The 21,418-nt window shown below is 41.2% G+C and overlaps 1 protein-coding gene across 1 annotated transcript in view; it reads left to right on the top strand.

Moving 5' to 3' along the window:
• Positions 1–21,418, top strand: part of LOC128650437 (RING finger protein 145) — a 308,620-nt gene that overhangs the window by 133,541 nt on the left and 153,661 nt on the right. Inside the window, exon 6 of the mRNA XM_053704381.1 lies at positions 12,436–12,608. Within this exon, the coding sequence (XP_053560356.1) occupies positions 12,436–12,608 (173 nt within the window). The remainder of the gene's footprint in view (positions 1–12,435; positions 12,609–21,418) is intronic.

Raw genomic sequence — 21,418 nt, 5'->3', positions numbered from 1 at the left:
TATTAGCCTGGCACTGTGTAGTACTGAGTGTCACGTATGTACATAGACATGTGTATTCTCTGTATATTAGCCTGGCACTGTGTAGTACTGAGTGTCACGTATGTACATAGACATGTGTATTCACTGTATATTAGCCTGGCACTGTGTAGTACTGAGTGTCACGTATGTACATAGACATGTATTCTCTGTATATTAGTCTGGCACTGTGTAGTACTGAGTGTCAGGTATGTACATAGACGTGTGTATTCTCTGTATATTAGCCTGGCACTGTGTAGTACTGAGTGTCATGTATGTACATAGACATGTGTATTCTCTGTATATTAGCCTGGCACTGTGTAGTACTGAGTGTCACGTATGTACATAGACATGTGTATTCTCTGTATATTAGTCTGGCACTGTGTAGTACTGAGTGTCACGTATGTACATAGACGTGTGTATTCTCTGTATATTAGTCTGGCACTGTGTAGTACTGAGTGTCACGTATGTACATAGACGTGTGTATTCTCTGTATATTAGTCTGGCACTGTGTAGTACTGAGTGTCACGTATGTACATAGACATGTGTATTCTCTGTATATTAGCCTGGCACTGTGTAGTACTGAGTGTCACGTATGTACATAGACATGTGTATTCTCTGTATATTAGCCTGACACTGTGTAGTACTGAGTGTCACGTATGTACATAGACATGTGTATTCTCTGTATATTAGCCCGGCACTGTGTAGTACTGAGTGTCACGTATGTAAATAGACATGTGTATTCTCTGTATATTAGCCTGGCACTGTGTAGTACTGAGTGTCACGTATGTACATAGACATGTGTAATCTCTGTATATTAGCCTGGCACTGTGTAGTACTGAGTGTCACGTATGTACATAGACATGTGTATTCTCTGTATATTAGCCTGGCACTGTGTAGTACTGAGTGTCACGTATGTACACAGACATGTGTATTCTCTGTATATTAGCCTGGCACTGTGTAGTACTGAGTGTCACGTATGTACATATACATGTGTATTCTCTGTATATTAGCCTGACACTGTGTAGTACTGAGTGTCACGTATGTACATAGACGTGTGTATTCTCTGTATATTAGCCTGGCACTGTGTAGTACTGAGTGTCACGTATGTACATAGACATGTGTATTCTCTGTATATTAACCTGGCACTGTGTAGTACTGAGTGTCACGTATGTACATAGACATGTGTATTCTCTGTATATTAGCCTAGCACTGTGTAGTACTGAGTGTCACGTATGTACATATACATGTGTATTCTCTGTATATTAGCCTAGCACTGTGTAGTACTGAGTGTCACGTATGTACATAGACATGTGTATTCTCTGTATATTAGCCTAGCACTGTGTAGTACTGAGTGTCACGTATGTACATAGACATGTGTATTCTCTGTATATTAGCCTGGCACTGTGTAGTACTGAGTGTCACGTATGTACATAGACATGTGTATTCTCTGTATATTAGCCTGGCACTGTGTAGTACTGAGTGTCACGTATGTACATAGACATGTGTATTCTCTGTATATTAACCTGGCACTGTGTAACACTGTCACATATGTACATAGACATGTGTATTTCTTTCATGTAATTAGCAAGAGTCCATGAGCTAGTGACGTATGGGTTATACATTCCTACCAGGAGGGGCAAAGTTTCCCAAACCTTAAAATGCCTATAAATACACCCCTCACCACACCCACAATTCAGTTTTACAAACTTTGCCTCCTATGGAGGTGGTGAAGTAAGTTTGTGCTAGATTCTACGTTGATATGCTCTGTGCAGCAGGTTGGAGCCCGGTTTTCCTCTCAGCGTGCAGTGAATGTCAGAGGGATGTGAGGAGAGTATTGCCTATTTGAATGCAATGATCTCCTTCTGCGGGGTCTATTTCATAGATTCTTTGTTATCGGTCGTAGAGATTCATCTCTTACCTCCCTTTTCAGATCGACGATATACTCTTATATATATACCATTACCTCTGCTGATTTTCGTTTCAGTACTGGTTTGGCTTTCTACAAACATGTAGATGAGTGTCCTGGGGTAAGTAAATCTTATTTTCTGTGACACTCTAAGCTATGGTTGGGCACTTTTTTATAAAGTTCTAAATATATGTATTCAAACATTTATTTGCCTTGTTCAACATTCCTTATTTTCAGACAGTCAGTTTCATATTTGGGATAATGCATTTGAATCAATCATTTTTTCTTACCTTAATCAATTTGACTTTTTCCCTGTGGGCTGTTAGGCTCGCGGGGGCTGAAAATGCTTCATTTTATTGCGTCATTCTTGGCGCGGACTTTTTTGGCGCAAATTTTTTTTCTGTTTCCGGCGTCATACGTGTCGCCGGAAGTTGCGTCATTTTTGACGTTCTTTTGCGTCAAAAGTGTCAGCGTTCCGGATGTGGAGTCATTTTTGGCGCCAAAAGCATTTAGGCGCCAAATAATGTGGGCGTCTTATTTGGCGCTAAAAAAATATGGGTGTCACTTTTGTCTCCACATTATTTAAGTCTCATTATTTATTGCTTCTGGTTGCTAGAAGCTTGTTCACTGGCATTTTTTTTCCCATTCCTGAAACTCTCATTTAAGGAATTTGATCAATTTTGCTTTACATGTTGTTTTTTCTATTACATATGAGTCAGAAGATACTTCAGGAAAATCGCTGCCCGGTGCTGGAGCTACCAAAGCTAAGTGTATCACTTTTGGTATCTGTTCCTTCAGCTGTTGTTTGTATTAAATGTTATGACAAACTTGTTAATGCAGATAAAATTTCCTTTAGTACTGTTACATTACCTGTTGCTGTTCCATCAACATCTAATTCTCAGAGTGTTCCTGATAACATAAGAGATTTTGTTTCTAAATCCATTAAGAAGGCTATGTCTGTTATTTCTCCTTCTAGTATACATAAAAGTCTTTTAAAACTTCTCTTTTTTCAGATGAATTTTTAAATGAACATCATCATTCTGATACTGATAATGGTTCTTCTGGTTCAGAGGTTTTCTGTCTCAGAGGTTGATGCTGATAAATCTTTGTATTTGTTCAAGATGGAATTTATTCTTGATACTAAAACTAAACGTTTAAATAAGGTTTTTAAATCTCCTGTAGTTATTCCAGAAGTGTTTCCTGTCCCTGATGCTATTTCTGAAGTAATTTCCAGGGAATGGAATAATTTGGGTAATTCATTTACTCCTTTTAAAACGTTTTAAGCAATTATATCCTGTGCCATCTGACAGATTAGAGTTTGGGACAAAATCCCTAAGGTTAATGGGGCTGTCTCTACTCCTGCTATATTTTTAGCGGATGTTGCTGCAGCTTCAACTTTTTGGTTAGAAGCTTTAGCGCAACAAGTAACAGATCATAATTCTCATAGCATTATTATTCTATAACATGCTAATTATTTTATTTATGATGCCATCTTTGATATCATTAGAATTGATGTCAGGTATATGTCTCTAACTATTTTAGCTAGAAGAGCTTTATGGCTTAAAACTTGGAATGCTGATATGTCTTCTAAGTCAACTTTGCTATCCCTTTCTTTCCAGGGTAATAAATTATTCGGTTCTCAGTTGGATTCTTTTATCTCAACTGTTACTGGAAGGGAACTTTTTTTCCACAGGATAAAAAATCTGAGGTAAATTTAGGTCTAATAATTGTTTTTCGTTCCTTTTCATCACAGCAAGGAACAAAAGCCTGATCCTTCATCCTCAGGAGCGGTATCAGTTTGGAAACCTTCTTCACTTTGGAATATATCCAAGCCTTATAGAAACCCAAAGCCAGCTCCTAAGTCCCCATGAAGGTGCGGCCCTCATTCCAGCTCAGCTGGTATGGGGCAGTTTACGTTCTTTTCAAAGAAATTTGGATCAATTCCGTTCACAATCTCTGGTTTCAGAACATTGTTTCAGAAGAGTACAGAATTGGCTTCAAGTTAAGGCCTCCTGCAAAGAGATTTTTTTCTTTCCCGTGTCCCAGTAAACCCAGCAAAGGCTCAAGCATTTCTGAAATGTGTTTCAGATCTAGAGTTGGCTGGAGTAATTATGCCAGTTCCAGTTCTGGAACAGGGGCTGGGGTTTTATTCTATCTCTTCATTGTACCAAAGAAGGTCAATTCCTTCAGACCAGTTCCGGATCTATCAATATTGAATCGTTATGTAAGGATACCAACATTCAAGATGGTAGCTGTAAGGACTATCCTGCCTTTTGTTCAGCAAGGGCATTATATGTCTACAATAGATTTACAGGATGCATATCTGCATATTCCGATTCATCCAGATCACTTTTAGTTTCTGAGATTCTCTTTTTTAGACAAGCATTACCAGTTTTGTGGCTCTACCGTTTGGCTTAGCATCAGCTCCAAGAATTTTTACAAAGGTTCTCGGTGCCCTTCTGTCTGTATTCAGAGAACAGGGTATTGGTATTTCCTTCTTTGGACGATATCTTGGTACTTGCTCAGTCTTCACATTTAACAGAATCTCATACGAATCGACTTGTGTTGTTTCTTCAAGATCATGGTTGGAGGATCAATTTACCAAAAAGTTCATTGATTCCTCAGACACGGGTAACCTTTTAAGGTTTCCAGGTAGATTCAGTGTCTATGACTCTGTCTTTGTCAGACAAGAGAAGTCTAACATTGATATCAGCTTGTCAAAACCTTCAGTCACAATCATTCCCTTTGGTAGCCTTATGCATGGAAATTTTAGGTCTTATGACTGCTGCATCGGACGCAATCTCCTTTGCTCATTTTCACATGCGACCTCTTCAGCTCTGTATGCTGAACCAATGGTGCAGGGATTACACAAAGATATCTCAATTAATATCTTTAAAACCGATTGTACGACACTCTCTGACGTGGTGGACAGATCACCATCGTTTAGTTCAGGGGGCTTCTTTTGTTCTTCCGACCTGGACTGTAATTTCAACAGATGCAAGTCTTACAGATTGGGGAGCTGTGTGGGGGTCTCTGACGGCACAAGGGGTTTGGGAATCTCAGGAGGTGAGATTACTGATCAATATTTTGGAACTCCGTGCAATTTTCAGAGCTCTTCAGTCTTGGCCTCTTCTGAAGAGAGAGTCGTTCATTTGTTTTCAGACAGACAATGTCACAACTGTGGCATACATCAATCATCAAGGAGGGACTCACAGTCCTCTGGCTATGAAAGAAGTATCTCGAATTCTGGTTTGGGCGGAATCCAGCTCCTGTCTAATCTCTGCGGTTCATTTCCCAGGTATAGACAATTAGGAAGCGGATTATCTCAGTCATCAAACGTTGTATCCGGGCGAATGGTCTCTTCACCCAGAGGTATTTCTTCAGATTGTTCAAATGTGGGAACTTCCAGAAATAGATCTGATGGTTTCTCATCTAAACAAGAAACTTCCCAGGTATCTGTTCAGACCCCGGGACCCTCAGGCGGAGGCAGTGAATGCATTATCACTTCCTTGGAAGTATCATCCTGCCTATATCTCTCCGCCTCTAGTTCTTCTTCCAAGAGTAATCTCCAAGATTCTGAAGGAATGCTCGTTTGTTCTGCTTGTAGCTCCAGCATGGACGGATTCTTTTTCGGATGGCCTTTTGCCAACCATGGGCTCTTCCGTTAAGACCAGACCTTCTGTCGCAAGGTCCTTTTTTCCATCAGGATCTCAAATCTTTAAATTTAAGGGTATGGAGATTGAACGCTTGATTCTTGGTCAAAGAGGTTTCTCTGACTCTGTGATCAATACTATGTTACAGGCTCGTAAATCTGTATCTAGAGAGATATATTATAGAGTCTGGAAGACTTATATTTCTTGGTGTCTTCTCATCATTTTTCCTGGCATTCTTTTAGAATTCCGAGAATTTTTTTACAGTTTCTTCAGGATGGTTTAGATAAAGGTTTGTCCGCAAGTTCCTTGACAGGACAAATCTCTGCCCTTTCTGTTCTTTTTCACAGAAAGATTGCTAATCTTCCTGATATTCATTGTTTTGTACAAGACTTGGTTCGTATAAAACCTGTCATTCAGTCAATTTCTCCTCCTTGGAGTTTGAATTTGGTTCTGGGGGCTCTTCTAGCTCCTCCTTTTGAACCCATGCATTCATTTGGACATTAAACTTCTTTCTTGGAAAGTTTTGTTTCTTTTGGCCATCTCTTCTGCCAGAAGAGTCTCTGAATTATCTGCTCTTTCTTGTGAGTCTCCTTTTCTGATTTTTCATCAGGATAAGGCGGTGTTGCAAACTTCTTTTATTTTTTCCTAAGGTTGTGTATTCTAATAACATTAGTAGAGAAATTGTGGTTCCTTCATTATGTCCTAATCCTAAGAATTCTAAGGAGAAATCATTGCATTCTTTGGATGTTGTTAGAGCTTTGTTATATTATGTTGAAGCTACTAAGTCTTTCCGAAAGACTTCTAGTCTATTTTTCATCTTTTCTGGTTCTAGAAAAAGCCAGAAAGCTTCTGCTATTTCTTTGGCATCCTGGTTGAAATCTTTAATTCATCATGCCTATGTCGAGTCGGGTAAAACTCCGCCTCAAAGGATCACAGCTCATTCTACTAGGTCAGTTTCTACTTCCTGGGCGTTTAGGAATGAAGCTTCGGTTGATCAGATTTGCAAAGCAGCAACTTGGTCCTCTTTGCATACTTTTACTAAATTCTACCATCTTGATGTGTTTTCTTCTTCTGAAGCAGTTTTTGGTAGAAAAGTACTTCAGGCAGCGGTTTCAGTTTGAATCTTCTGCTTATGTTTTCATTAAACTTTATTTTGGGTGTGGATTATTTTCAGCAGGAATTGGCTGTCTTTATTTTATCCCTCCCTCTCTAGTGACTCTTGCGTGGAAAGATCCACATCTTGGGTAGTCATTATCCCATACGTCACTAGCTCATGGACTCTTGCTAATTACATGAAAGAAAACATAATTTATGTAAGAACTTACCTGATAAATTCATTTCTTTCATATTAGCAAGAGTCCATGAGGCCCACCCTTTTTGTGGTGGTTATGATTTCTTTGTATAAAGCACAATTATTCCAATTCCTTATTTTATATGCTTTCGCACTTTTTTCTTATCACCCCACTTCTTGGCTATTCGTTAAACTGATTTGTGGGTGTGGTGAGGGGTGTATTTATAGGCATTTTGAGGTTTGGGAAACTTTGCCCCTCCTGGTAGGAATGTATATCCCATACGTCACTAGCTCATGGACTCTTGCTAATATGAAAGAAATGAATTTATCAGGTAAGTTCTTACATAAATTATGTTTCTCTGTATATTAACCTGGCACTGTGTAGTACTGAGTGTCACGTATGTACATAGACATGTGTATTCTCTGTATATTAACCTGGCACTGTGTAGTACTGAGTGTCACGTATGTACATAGACATGTGTATTCTATGTATATTAGCCTTGCACTGTGTAATACTGAGTGTCATGTATGTACATAGACATATGTATTCTCTGTATATTAGCCTGGCACTGTGTAGTACTGAGTGTCACGTATGTACATAGACGTGTGTATTCTCTGTATATTAGTCTGGCACTGTGTAGTACTGAGTGTCACGTATGTACACAGACATGTGTATTCTCTGTATATTAGCCTGGCACTGTGTAGTACTGAGTGTCACGTATGTACATAGACATGTGTATTCTCTGTATATTAGCCCGGCACTGTGTAGTACTGAGTGTCACGTATGTACATAGACATGTGTATTCTCTGTATATTAGCCTGGCACTGTGTAGTACTGAGTGTCACGTATGTACATAGACATGTGTATTCTCTGTATATTAGCCTGGCACTGTGTAGTACTGAGTGTCACGTATGTACATAGACATGTGTATTCTCTGTATATTAGCCTGGCACTGTGTAGTATATATATACTATACACAGTGTGAGACAGACTAGGCACTTTGTTTGTACAGTGTGTGCCTGAGTCAGACGGCAGATCACTTTAATTTGCAGAGGAGGTAGGACTTACTTAGCAAAATGTTTTTTTTTATTTCTTTGTGCAATTTCAGATTGTAACTTCAGTGTGGTAGTAGTTGTATGGTGGGGCCAGGTGTCCATAAAAACACATTTTTAGCAGCAGTGTATTTATGATTATTTGACAATACTGTTGAATTTCTATATTTAAAACCATGCGGAAATGTTTTCTCCTATATATATTACATTCCAGTTTACTGCCCCTTTATGCAAGGACTTTCCAGATGCAAGGAGGCATTTTATCTAAGATGTTTACATCTGCATAACATGTTATACTCTCAGACTAAGATTGCTCAGTGTTTGAAATGAGACAGGTTAACTTAAAACTGTTCTGTTTACACTACAGCTAACTTAATTTTGAAATACATACCAACATGCCTAAATCCTGCATTTTGTGGTATGAGTACCACAGCTTATGGTTCCACCAAGACCATATAAAGTACAGCATTTTTGAAATCCATAAGTACAGCTGACAGATGGGAACATTTGTAGACTATATTTGAAGTGGTGCTCTTGGTTGGGGAAAATGGGGAAAAAGCAAACATATGTTAACCTTTTTAAAAGTACTTTTCGTCATCTAGCCATCTACCCAGATCATTATTGTACAATTTTGAATTCACAGAATTATTTTTGTTTGCACATTTACAAATATGATTCTTTAAAAAGTGATCTCTTAATTTCTGCAATTTTTTTATCATGCATGTCACACACTGTTGATTTAGGGGATGCAAGGTGCATAAATGTTTCCTCCTGTGAGTGTTTCTGAGGGTGTCTGTGTTTTTGTCTTTGTGCTTTGGTTTGTGTCTATATGAGTGTGTATGTATTTTTTTTTGTGTGGGTCCCTCTCTGAGGGTGGATGTGTATCTCTTTGTGCATTTTCTGTGGATGTCTGTGAGGGTGTGTGCATATGTCTTTGAGCTTTTTCTATGGGGGTCTCTGTGAGGGTGTGTGTATGCTTGTCTTTGTATATTTATTTTCTCTGTATGCCTCTTTGAGGGTGGGTGTGTATGTCTGTGTTTTCTGTGGATATCTCTGTGAGGGTGTGTGTGTGTGTGTATGTATGTATGTCTGTCTGTCTGTCTGTGATTTCTGTGGATGTCTCTGTGAGGGTGTGTGTTTTCTGTGGGTGTCTCTGTGAGGGTGTGTGTATGTCCTTGTGTGTTTTCTGTGGATGTCTCAGTGAGGGTGTCTTTGAGACTAATGAGACCTTTCCGGAAGTCACCAATCTACCATTTAACCTTTAAATGATTGTTTAGACAGTTCAGGGCCCTTCCTTTCAGCCACTGCATGCCGTTGGCATCATTTAGTTGGCATCTTCCTTTACAAAAAGATAATCAGAACTCCATATTTTGTTTTCTAAATCTCCTTTTTTTACAAAACTGTAGTTTACCTCATTACTTGTCAGGTCAATGTAAACAAGTGCTGAGTGTCTGTTTGGGTGTCTGTGTCTGAGTGTGTTTCTAGAGTGTCTATATGTGAATCCTTATGTGTGAGTGTGTGTGTGTGTGTTTTAGTGTATGAGTGTGTCTGTGTGTTTGTATGTTACTACCTTTACAACATTTCCAAGTTTAAATAGACACTTAAGAATAAAGTGCATATACGTTTTAGTCACTTGGTCAAAAATTGCACATGTCAAAGGGGGGGGGGGGCCTGATCAATGGTTAAGTCAGGGGCCCCAAAATTTCTAGTGGCGGCCCTGACAGTGAGTGAGATGTACATACTGTTACGGTACCAACAGTGTACCAAGGGTTAATACCAGATGAACAATGTCCTGCATAGGGAATCAGCAATTCACAACCCAGCCAGTTTTCAGGTTTAAAACAGAATGACATTTATTAAAGGCTAGATGCCTAGTATTTATACAGGTTTTGACCCCAGATGGGGGGGTTGAAAGACTCTTGTACATTAGATAAAAGGGAATTACATTACTTAAATACTTTAAACACAAGACACTCTGGGCTCTTCTTATCACTTAGGCGTTTTCTCTCTGAGGGTGATCAAACAATAGAATGCTTAGCACTAATTAGATTATAGCTGGAGCCAGCAACTCTGTCTTTAGAAATTAGTTTCTTAGCTAAACACAGTTAACTCCTTCAGTCCTGACAGAAGGGTCTGTCACACATACATAGTAATGTGTTTGCTCCGTATGCTAGCTTGGCACCATATGACAGTGAGTGAGATGTACATATATAGTAATGTGTTTGCTCCGTATGTTAGCTTGGCACCATATGACAGTGAGTGAGATGTACATACATAGTAATGTGTTTGCTCCATATGTTAGCTTGGCACCATATGACAGTGAGTGAGATGTACATACATAGTAATTTGTTTGCTCCGTATGTTAGCTTGGCACCATATGACAGTGAGTGAGATGTACATACATAGTATTGTGTTTGCTCCGTATGCTAGCTTGGCACCATATGACAGTGAGTGAGATGTACATACATAGTAATGTGTTTGCTCCGTATGCTAGCTTGGCACCATATGACAGTGAGTGAGATGTACATACATAGTAATGTGTTTGCTCCGTATGCTAGCTTGGCACCATATGACAGTGAGTGAGATGTACATACATAGTAATGTGTTTGCTCCGTATGTTAGCTTGGCACCATATGACAGTGAGTGAGATGTACATACATAGTAATGTGTTTGCTCCATATGTTAGCTTGGCACCATATGACAGTGAGTGAGATGTACATACATAGTAATTTGTTTGCTCCGTATGTTAGCTTGGCACCATATGACAGTGAGTGAGATGTACATACATAGTATTGTGTTTGCTCCGTATGCTAGCTTGGCACCATATGACAGTGAGTGAGATGTACATACATAGTAATGTGTTTGCTCCGTATGCTAGCTTGGCACCATATGGGGGGGTTGAAAGACTCTTGTACATTAGATAAAAGGGAATTACATTACTTAAATACTTTAAACACAAGACACTCTGGGCTCTTCTTATCACTTAGGCGTTTTCTCTCTGAGGGTGATCAAACAATAGAATGCTTAGCACTAATTAGATTATAGCTGGAGCCAGCAACTCTGTCTTTAGAAATTAGTTTCTTAGCTAAACACAGTTAACTCCTTCAGTCCTGACAGAAGGGTCTGTCACACATACATAGTAATGTGTTTGCTCCATATGTTAGCTTGGCACCATATGACAGTGAGTGAGATGTACATACATAGTAATTTGTTTGCTCCGTATGTTAGCTTGGCACCATATGACAGTGAGTGAGATGTACATACATAGTATTGTGTTTGCTCCGTATGCTAGCTTGGCACCATATGACAGTGAGTGAGATGTACATACATAGTAATGTGTTTGCTCCGTATGCTAGCTTGGCACCATATGACAGTGAGTGAGATGTACATACATAGTAATGTGTTTGCTCCGTATGCTAGCTTGGCACCATATGACAGTGAGTGAGATGTACATACATAGTAATGTGTTTGCTCCGTATGTTAGCTTGGCACCATATGACAGTGAGTGAGATGTACATACATAGTAATGTGTTTGCTCCATATGTTAGCTTGGCACCATATGACAGTGAGTGAGATGTACATACATAGTAATTTGTTTGCTCCGTATGTTAGCTTGGCACCATATGACAGTGAGTGAGATGTACATACATAGTATTGTGTTTGCTCCGTATGCTAGCTTGGCACCATATGACAGTGAGTGAGATGTACATACATAGTAATGTGTTTGCTCCGTATGCTAGCTTGGCACCATATGACAGTGAGTGAGATGTACATACATAGTAATGTGTTTGCTCCGTATGCTAGCTTGGCACCATATGACAGTGAGTGAGATGTACATACATAGTAATGTGTTTGCTCCGTATGCTAGCTTGGCACCATATGACAGTGAGTGAGATGTACATACATAGTAATTTGTTTGCTCCGTATGTTAGCTTGGCGCCATATGACAGTGAGTGAGATGTACATACATAGTAATGTGTTTGCTCCGTATGTTAGCTTGGCACCATATGACAGTGAGTGAGATGTACATACATAGTATTGTGTTTGCTCCGTATGCTAGCTTGGCACCATATGACAGTGAGTGAGATGTACATACATAGTAATTTGTTTGCTCCGTATGCTAGCTTGGCACCATATGACAGTGAGTGAGATGTACATACATAGTATTGTGTTTGCTCCGTATGCTAGCTTGGCACCATATGACAGTGAGTGAGATGTACATACATAGTAATTTGTTTGCTCCGTATGCTAGCTTGGCACCATATGACAGTGAGTGAGATGTACATACATAGTATTGTGTTTGCTCCGTATGCTAGCTTGGCACCATATGACAGTGAGTGAGATGTACATACATAGTATTGTGTTTGCTCCGTATGCTAGCTTGGCACCATATGACAGTGAATTAGACGTTAATAAGTAGCTATGTGTTGACAGTGTTGTGCTCCCTTCTTACAACATTTGTTGGTGTTTGTAGGTATCACACTTTAGTAACATGTATTCACTGTCTCTTGCAGGTGCTGGAAGTTTACAGGTTGGTAGCACTGGGCATGTCCCTTTGGAGCCAGCTGTCTGTCCCTATTCTCTTCCTGGTCTTCTGGGTGGTGCTGTTCACTCTGCAGGTTTACTCCTTCTTGTCTGCAAAGTCTGGAGTGGGACAACAAGGTCTGCTCTTCATCTTCCTGAATAGGTATATACTCAGTGCTGCGGCATTACTATGGCTGGTTGCTCAGCACAGTGTCACAGTACTGCACTGCCAGGAAATAAGTATTCATCGGTACCTCATTAGACCACTATGTGTAACTTTGCTGAGTAGTTGTGTGTCAGATTATATTAACCAAATCAAGCATTAACCAGATAAGTAACAAATCCCATAGGGGGGCGTGTGCTGGGATTAAAAATAGAGAACCTGAAGGAGGGCAGCAAGTAGGTGTTCTTCATATGGGGACAGTTAGATGAGTAATTTTGTTTGTATGAAAAACAGTATTGGAGGCCACATTGTGGCCCCTGATCTTTAGGTTGTAGAGCCCTGATTGAGATTGCCAAACATCTAATGTTTAATGTAATTATAATATATGGACCTGGTATCAGAAGTCTTCTGTTGTGTTTAATAGTTTTCGCTCCATAGTGAATTGTTTTACACAATTTTACATAAGAAATACAAAAGAGACTTGTGTTACATATTAGTCGCTTTACTAAAGCATCACTCTCAGTGGATACAGAAATCTACATTTGCTATATAAATAATAAATTAATTAATCTCTATAAAACCCCACCAACTGCACACATGATACAAGAATGTGTAGGGCAGACATACAACCTGCAGTGTCTCTCTATTCCCCTGGGTCATGGCATAGTGCACTGACAAACCACAGCTGGGGTTACAGGTCTCTCATTGACATGTCTGAGGGACAGAAGCCTACCCTTAAAGGGACAGTATACACTCATTTTCATATAACTGCATGTAATAGACACTACTATAAAGAATAAGATGGACAGATACTGATATAAAAATCCAGTATAAAAATGTTTAAAAACTTACTTAGAACCTCTTAGTTTAGGCTCTGTTGAAAAGGTAGCTGGAAAGCCCACTGCAAGTGGGAAATAAGACACTCCCCCCCTCCCCCCTTCTTTTGCATATGAAAAACTTTGGGGCTTGGTTAGGAGTCTGAAAATCAGAGCAATGTTATTTAAAAATAAGCAAAACTGGGCGGAGCCTGGCCACGCAGGGTGATGGCAGCATAAAAATTGGCTCTGATGCTCCACACCCGGTTAATACCTATAAATTAGTATCAACACCCTAAATTTTGATAATCTCCCTCACTGATCTTCCTACAACAATAGCCTGTACCTTCCTTTAGGGCTGAAATCATTCCGGAGCTGCACTTTTTATACCTTTGTACCGAAGCTGACGAATTGAGGCCTGGCCTGCAGCGGCTCCCTGACGCGACACAGTGGAGGCGTTCTGACCACTGAGACAAACCCGCTCCTCTGATCACACTCGGGGGATATTGTGACCGCAAATACTCGCAAAGTGACTCGGCCGGGAATAGAGCAAGCTGCTATTTACTGAACTCTGCCTTTAACGGCTGTGCCTGCTGGCGGGAACACCGCACCACGGAGGAAGGAGATACATGGCGGTTACCTCAGAGGCTAAGAGATCACTACCGGAGATCGCATGAACACCCTCAGAAGCCGGTAAGAGACCTTCCTTACAAAGCAGCTCCACACCTTACGCCCCATATGCATATAGCACGGAGCTTTCTTACACAACCCAACCTGCATGCCAAATTCTCAATCAGGGACAAAGCCTTACATCGAAAGAGACAGCTAACATAATAGAGACTTTTTTTTTTCTTACACTCTGCCCTAAGTCATCGCTCACAGACCGCTAAAATCACCTAGAGCCACGTGGGGCCCAAATAGACTTAACTGCCTTAACCACTTAACAGGCCTGCTGCAGAGTCTCACTGTGCTCTCCCTGTCACTCTCATCTGGTGTCGCCTGGTCTGATGCTCGCTGTGAAATATGGCCAGCAGGAAGAATAGTAATAAATCTGAAAAAGGAATCAGGTCCTCAAGCCTCACTAATTTTCTTCGAGTCTCACCACCTAACTTAGAACCCTCAGAATCCAGACCCCCCTCTCCCACCCACATGGCTGTTGAAATACCCAGCACAGAGACCTCACAACAGCAAGTATACCTCACAAGACATGACCTCAACACCATCTCTTCTAAAGAGGACATAAATAAAGTGCTCTCTGAAATGAGGTCTCTGTTTGGTGACATAAAAAAGGACATAACCCAGGTTACCCAGCAAGTACAGGCCTTAGAGGCCAAACATGAAACCATTCAAACAACAGTCACTACCAACTCTCAACTGCTTAATGAACATGAGGAGCATATTCAGTTTTTACTTTCAAAAGTTGAGGATTTAGACAACAGGGGGCGTCGCAACAATATTAGGATTAGGGGGACCCCTGAATCCGTTTCCCCAAAAGCTTTAGAGGGTTATCTGCAGGACTTATTTCGCACGCTGAAAGGCACACCTGAATCGCCAGACATACCTATCGAGAGAGCTCACAGGGCCCTCAGACCTAGGCCCCCACCCAAGGCCCCACCTAGAGACATAATTGTTAAGTTCCTTAGCTACAAGGACAGGGAATCAATCACACTAAAGGCAAGAAACACCAAAAATTTCACTCACGCAGGAATCCCTATACAAATCTTTTCTGACCTTAGTCTAATCACCCTACAGAAAAGAAGGGATCTCAAATTTATCACCTCTGAGCTCCAGGCTAATGGGATACAATACAAGTGGGGCTTTCCGGTATGTTTGATGGCTTCCAAAAATGGCGTGCAAGCCATTTACAGGTCCCCTAATGACCTACCTGAGTTTTGCAAGACACTTGATATAGATATCCAGCATCCGGAGTCTTCCGGGACTTTTCCCCAGGACGTCCCACCTCAAAGCTCTAAGGGCTCATCTCACACAAGGGACACTTGAAAAACCCAGCCTTATGAGACCCTAACGTTACACTCATTTATCTCAGGGGCACAGAATGCCATAACTCTCCCATAGCACTGACTATGCGTCTGGAGACGCTGTACCCTGACAAAGCCAGGTTTAACTGTTATTGTCTGTCTAATAATTGTTCTTTTTCCCCTTACAGTTATCTAAGTTGGGATTTAATATGTTTTGTTGCCTATTGAAGTATGCTATGTGCGGAGACTACCATGTTTTTGTGACTACCAGGGGCCCACCGTGAAGTCCCGCACAACCACTCATTTAGGTCGGTAGTTCTTAGTTTAATTCTAGTTAGACATAGATACCCGAGGGCACTGCCCTCCCAGTTTCCTGTCCCTACAATAAGACATCTCATACATGCCCAATAACATCGGCCAGGTTAAGTACTACCCCATATTACCCGCAATTCTTGAGCAATTTGACCTGCATGATTTAATGTTTGGTGTTCATAAAACGCTATAGTTCACTTTATACACGATAAATTGCCCACTGCTCTAGGCAAATGAACCGATAGGTCTTATTCACATCCCCCATTTGCTCAAGATGGAGCCATACCTAGTTTACCCTTTACCCTTATGGGCATTTATTCTAGTAGTGAAGGGACCAACGTAAGGGGGACTTACCCCTGACCCTTCCTAGGAAGCCCTACACACTCAAGACTTTGGCCTGGGCAATAAAATCCCCCTTAAAGGGAACCAGCTCACTAGTTTTATTTTTACCATGTAGGGTTCTGTAAAGGAAGAATGTTGTATTTATTACTGTAAATGTTATTGGTTTTCAGGCCTTTCATTTACAAACAATGTTGTATCTATTTTTACATTTGCACTTGTTTTTTCGATTTTCTAAGTTGATTTTTTTTTTATTACATGTTATATCTACTCATTGACCGGGTGTGGAGATACTGACCCCACACCTATTCTACTTCAACCTTCTATCCTCTTCTCCAATAGGTTGGAGGAATTGTACAAGTCTTTCTTTTTCCTGTTTCTCTGCTACTACTAAAACCTGTCCCTACACTAACCCATCCTCTCACTTCACATTCATCTTCATCCCTCTTCTTTTTTCTACCCTCCTTCTTCATCTTCCTCCCCTCTTTCCTCTTACCCTCCTTCCCCCTCCCCCCCCCCTTTTTTTTTTTTTTTTTTTTCCCTCTCCCCTCACCACTTCCTCACATTTCCCTCGCTCATTGAACCCTCGTCACCTACAAACACTTAAAGCACAAAATGGTTTCCCAAACAGCTCATAATCTCTCTATCATGTCCCTAAATGTCAAGGGAATTAACATACCAGAGAAGAGGTCCCATCTCCTAAGAGATGCGACTAGGCTAAATTGCGATATATTATTCTTACAAGAGACGCACTTCAAAAGAGGTAGAGAGCCGAATTGGCTACATTCCAAATTTCCCCAGACCTTTTTCGCATCTGGCACCACTAAGAGAAATGGAGTGGGGATACTTATCCGCCACTCGACGCCTTTTATTGTACAGCAGATAGAGAAAGATCCAGAAGGCCGCTATTTAATAGTGGTAGGCACCTTGCACGGCCGCCCAGTCACTCTGGCTAACGCCTACTTCCCCAACCAAAACCAACACAAATTCATGACAACACTTACCAACAAAATACTGGACCTACTGAAAGGAGCTCTGCTCCTCGCAGGAGACTTCAACCTACCACTAGACCCCCAACTGGATACTTCCAGGGGAGTGGCCTCCGTTCCGCAGCGTATTATTAAACAGTGCAACAGCAGACTGGAGGAACTTGCAGTTCACGATACATGGCGCACCCTACACCCTACAAGACGTGACTATACATTCTTTTCACATCCCCACGATGTATATACCAGAATAGATTACATATTCACTGACCAGTCTACACTGGCATCAGTGTTAAACACTCAAATTCTGCCCATGACCTGGTCAGACCATGCCCCGGTTCTTTGCAGACTGAAATGGCCCTCAATACCGGACCGACCCTTTATTTGGAAATTTGACGATTTCATGCTTAATAATCAGCTAATTAGAAATAAGATTGAAAGCACTTTGACTGACTATTTCACTTTGAATGATACACCTGAAATCCCTAAACATACAATATGGGAAGCACACAAATGCGTTCTTAGAGGGGAACTGATCAAACAAAAAGCCATTTTGGCGAAACAGACAAGCGTCAGATACTCATCCCTTCTATCTAACATAAGAGAATTAGAAATCAAACACAAAAAAGACCCAAACGACAATACTACCCTCACAGCACTGACACAAGCCAGAAAAGACATTCAAGACATCCACACAATAGAACACCAAAAAATGGCATTGAAGACACAACAAAAATACTATGAGTTTGGCGACAAACCGGGGAAATTGCTGGCACGAGCCATTAAGAGGAAGACCCTGAAATCACACATTCATTCCCTAGTGGACAAGTCAAACAATACCCATACTAGCAGTCCTGGTATAGCTGAAACTCTAAGGACATATTACTCAGGTCTCTATAACCTGGAGGGCTCTCCTGACCTCTCTATAGGGGACGATAATGTACAACCTTCCCCCAATATGAGTCTATATCTGAACTCGGTCACTTTACCCACTTTGTCACACACAGAGGCAGAGGTTTTGGATGCCCCCATTTCTCCTGAGGAAGTCTTACATACCATTGAGGGCTTGCCTTCTGGCAAAAGCCCAGGCCCAGATGGCTTCAGTGCCAAGTATTACAAAACCTACAAAATAGTACTCGCTCCCCACTTGGCCCGTTTATTCAATTCTATAGACACCTCTCAGGGCTTCCCCCCCTCCATGCTTCTAGCTCACATAGCGACTATCCCCAAGCCGGGTAAACCAGCTAATAAATCAGAAAATTTCCGCCCAATCTCCCTCCTCAACGTAGATGTAAAGATATTCGCGAAAATCCTCTCAACTAGGTTAAATAAATTCCTACCCAACCTGGTGTCACCTGACCAAGTGGGTTTTGTCCCGGGCCGCGAGGCAAGGGACAACACCATCAAAGCCACTTTACTTGGAAATTATGCCCAACAGAATGAGATTCCGGCGATCTTTGTTTCAACTGACGCCGAGAAAGCCTTCGACAGGATCAGCTGGAAGTTTCTGAAGGCGGTCCTGTCGAAGATGGGGTTTGGCCAAGCCTTTATTCATAGAGTTTTTTCACTTTATACAGCCCCCTCAGCACAGGTCAGGGTCAACAATATCCTCTCTGACCCATTTAGCATAACAAATGGCACCAGGCAGGGGTGTCCTCTTTCGCCACTGCTGTTTGTGCTGGTGATGGAGGTTTTGGCCCAAAGAATTAGAACCAATGCCAAGATCGGGGGAATTAAGATTGGGGATCAAGAACACAAACTGTCCATGTATGCGGACGATGTCCTGCTAACATTATCGGACCCTTGCAGATCATTACCCGAAGCATTACGAGAATTTGAGGAATATGGTAAACACTCAAACTTCCATTTAAACAAAACTAAATCCGAAATCCTAAATATTAACCTCCCCCCTGATGAACTCAGCCAACTATCCTCCTCATGCCCCTTACGCATTCAGACCCGCAAACTAAAGTACCTAGGGATTAACCTTACCCCATCCGCAGAAGGTCTCTTTGAGGCAAATTATACAAACTTGCTCACCGTGATCACGGGTGACCTCTCCTCATGGAGAAACAAACCCATCTCCTGGCTTGGCAGAATAGGCATTATCAAAATGAATATTCTGCCCAGAATATTGTACTATCTCCAGACCCTTCCAATCCCCTTACCGTCCCACTTTTTACACAAACTACAAAATGTATTGGAGGAATTTATATGGAGGGGGGGAAGACCGAGAATTGCACGAAAAACCCTGTACTTGTCAAAGGAGAGGGGAGGACTGGGGGTGCCTCACCTGGCCTTATACAAAAGCGCCATCCTATTGCAACACCAAGCGGAGTGGTGTCATAATCTTCAGGATAAAACCTGGGTCCAGGTTTGCAAAATAATCTTAGGTAAGCAGAACATTGGTCTGCTGGGGTGGATCTCACCCAAGTCCAGACCGAAACTTATCACCAATTACCCCTTCATCAGAGAGTTTTTTACATGTTGGGATAGATTGCTAATAGAACACCCACACATCTCCACAAGCCCTTCGCCTCTCACACCCTTCTTAAGCAACCCAGATATACCCTTCACCTGTTCACAGAGAGTAATGGCGGATAAAACACAGGTGTCACAAGTCTCTTTCCATCGGCTCACCACAGATCAAAAACTTAGAACTAGGGCTGAACTAGAAAACTCCGGCATTGCCCTTTCCTGGTACTTTCACACTCAACTTCAACACTATCTGACGACACATAAAAAACCGCACTACATTACTAGGAACCCAACCACCTTCGAGTCCCTGTGTCTACTCCCGCACACACCTAAACACATGATCTCCATTGCCTACCGCTTGCTTTCTTCACATACTGACACCCCACTGCCTACTTATACACGACAATGGAATAGAGAACTTAACCTACCCCTGACAGATAAAGACTGGGGGAAAATATTCAGAGCGCACGTAAAGACATCAGTCTCAGCAAAAGTACTGGAGTCTAACTTCAAATACTTGTCAGGATGGTATCTCACCCCTGCCAGATTACAAAAAATTTATAAACAGACAGATGGAAGATGTTGGCGGGGATGTGGGGAATCAGGTACCCTTCTACATATTTGGTGGGGTTGTAACGTTATAAGACCGTACTGGCACTTAGTGATGGCTGCCATGGAGAAAGTGGTCGGGACCTCATTGCCTAGAGCGCCCGGCCTCCTTTTGTATCATGACCTTCCCAAATTTAAAGACAAGGCCACGAAATACCATTTCCTCCTGATGCTCAACAGCGCGAAATCCCTTATCCCCAAAAATTGGAAGAGTGCGAACGTGCCTACATTGAGTGACTGGGCCGACCAGGTAGACAGATACCTCCTACTAGAGAGATTTAGATTCATGAGAGACGACAGGATAGAAATATATGAATATATGCTGGAGAGGTGGAAACAGGGTGGGCCGGACCGCAATTAGACGGCCTAAACCCTTATGGACAAAAAAGGCACAACAGACCTGCTGTCTACAATATGGTCTGACATAGAACCTCCCCCTCATTCTAAGAGACGAGCTTGATATAACTTCCTTACCTCCTTACCCCTCCTCTCTTTCCCTTCCCAATTACCCCTCTCCCCCTCTTTCTTTCCCCCCAGCCCTCTCCCCTTCCTCCCCTACCTCCTGGGGTTTCCCCCCCCCCCCCCCCCTTTTTTTTTTTTTTTTTTTTTTTTTTTTTATTTTTTTTTTTTTTTTTTTTTTTTTTTTTTCTCTTCTTCTCCTTCTCTTATCTCCCTCCTTCTTTTCCCACATTTCTTTCTTCCCTTTCTTACTTCTCGGGCATGGGCTTGCCAGCTGCCCCATGACCGACGTTCAATATCTTTTCTGATTAAAATTGTTATATAGTTATAATACTGCTATAGTACATCGAGAAGAACATGAACGGGCTTTCAGACTTTTATATGGACTCTTTGTTATACCTAGCCCACTCACTGCTACTTTATCTTTATGCAATCAATGTACTCCATGGAGTCATCTGTACAAGTATTTCTGTATTTCATGACTTTTGATGCACGTATTTTGTGTATTTTCTGTTTCTCCTTCAATAAAGCTTTGAAAACCAAAAAAAAAAAAAAAAAAAAAGCAAAACTATACATTTAAAAAAAACAAAACTTTATGGGCTTTATAAATAGATCATCTACAAAACATTTATGCAAAGAAAAAATGAGTGTATAATGTCCCTTTAACTATGTCACTTCATGTTCAGCACTCGGTGTCAGTGTTGCAAAAGCACTCATGTTACAACTGAAGACGTTTTTGAAGGAGAGTTTAGTAAAACATTTTGCATATCATAATTACATTTGTAGCTGAAAATCAATTAGGGAAATGATATAAAGCTCTCCACTCTGATGAT

The sequence above is a fragment of the Bombina bombina genome, chromosome 2 (assembly GCF_027579735.1).
Source record: "Bombina bombina isolate aBomBom1 chromosome 2, aBomBom1.pri, whole genome shotgun sequence".
Taxonomy (NCBI): domain Eukaryota; kingdom Metazoa; phylum Chordata; class Amphibia; order Anura; family Bombinatoridae; genus Bombina; species Bombina bombina.
The sequence above is the reverse complement of the archived record's forward strand: the minus strand, read 5'-3'. Positions and strand labels throughout refer to the sequence as shown.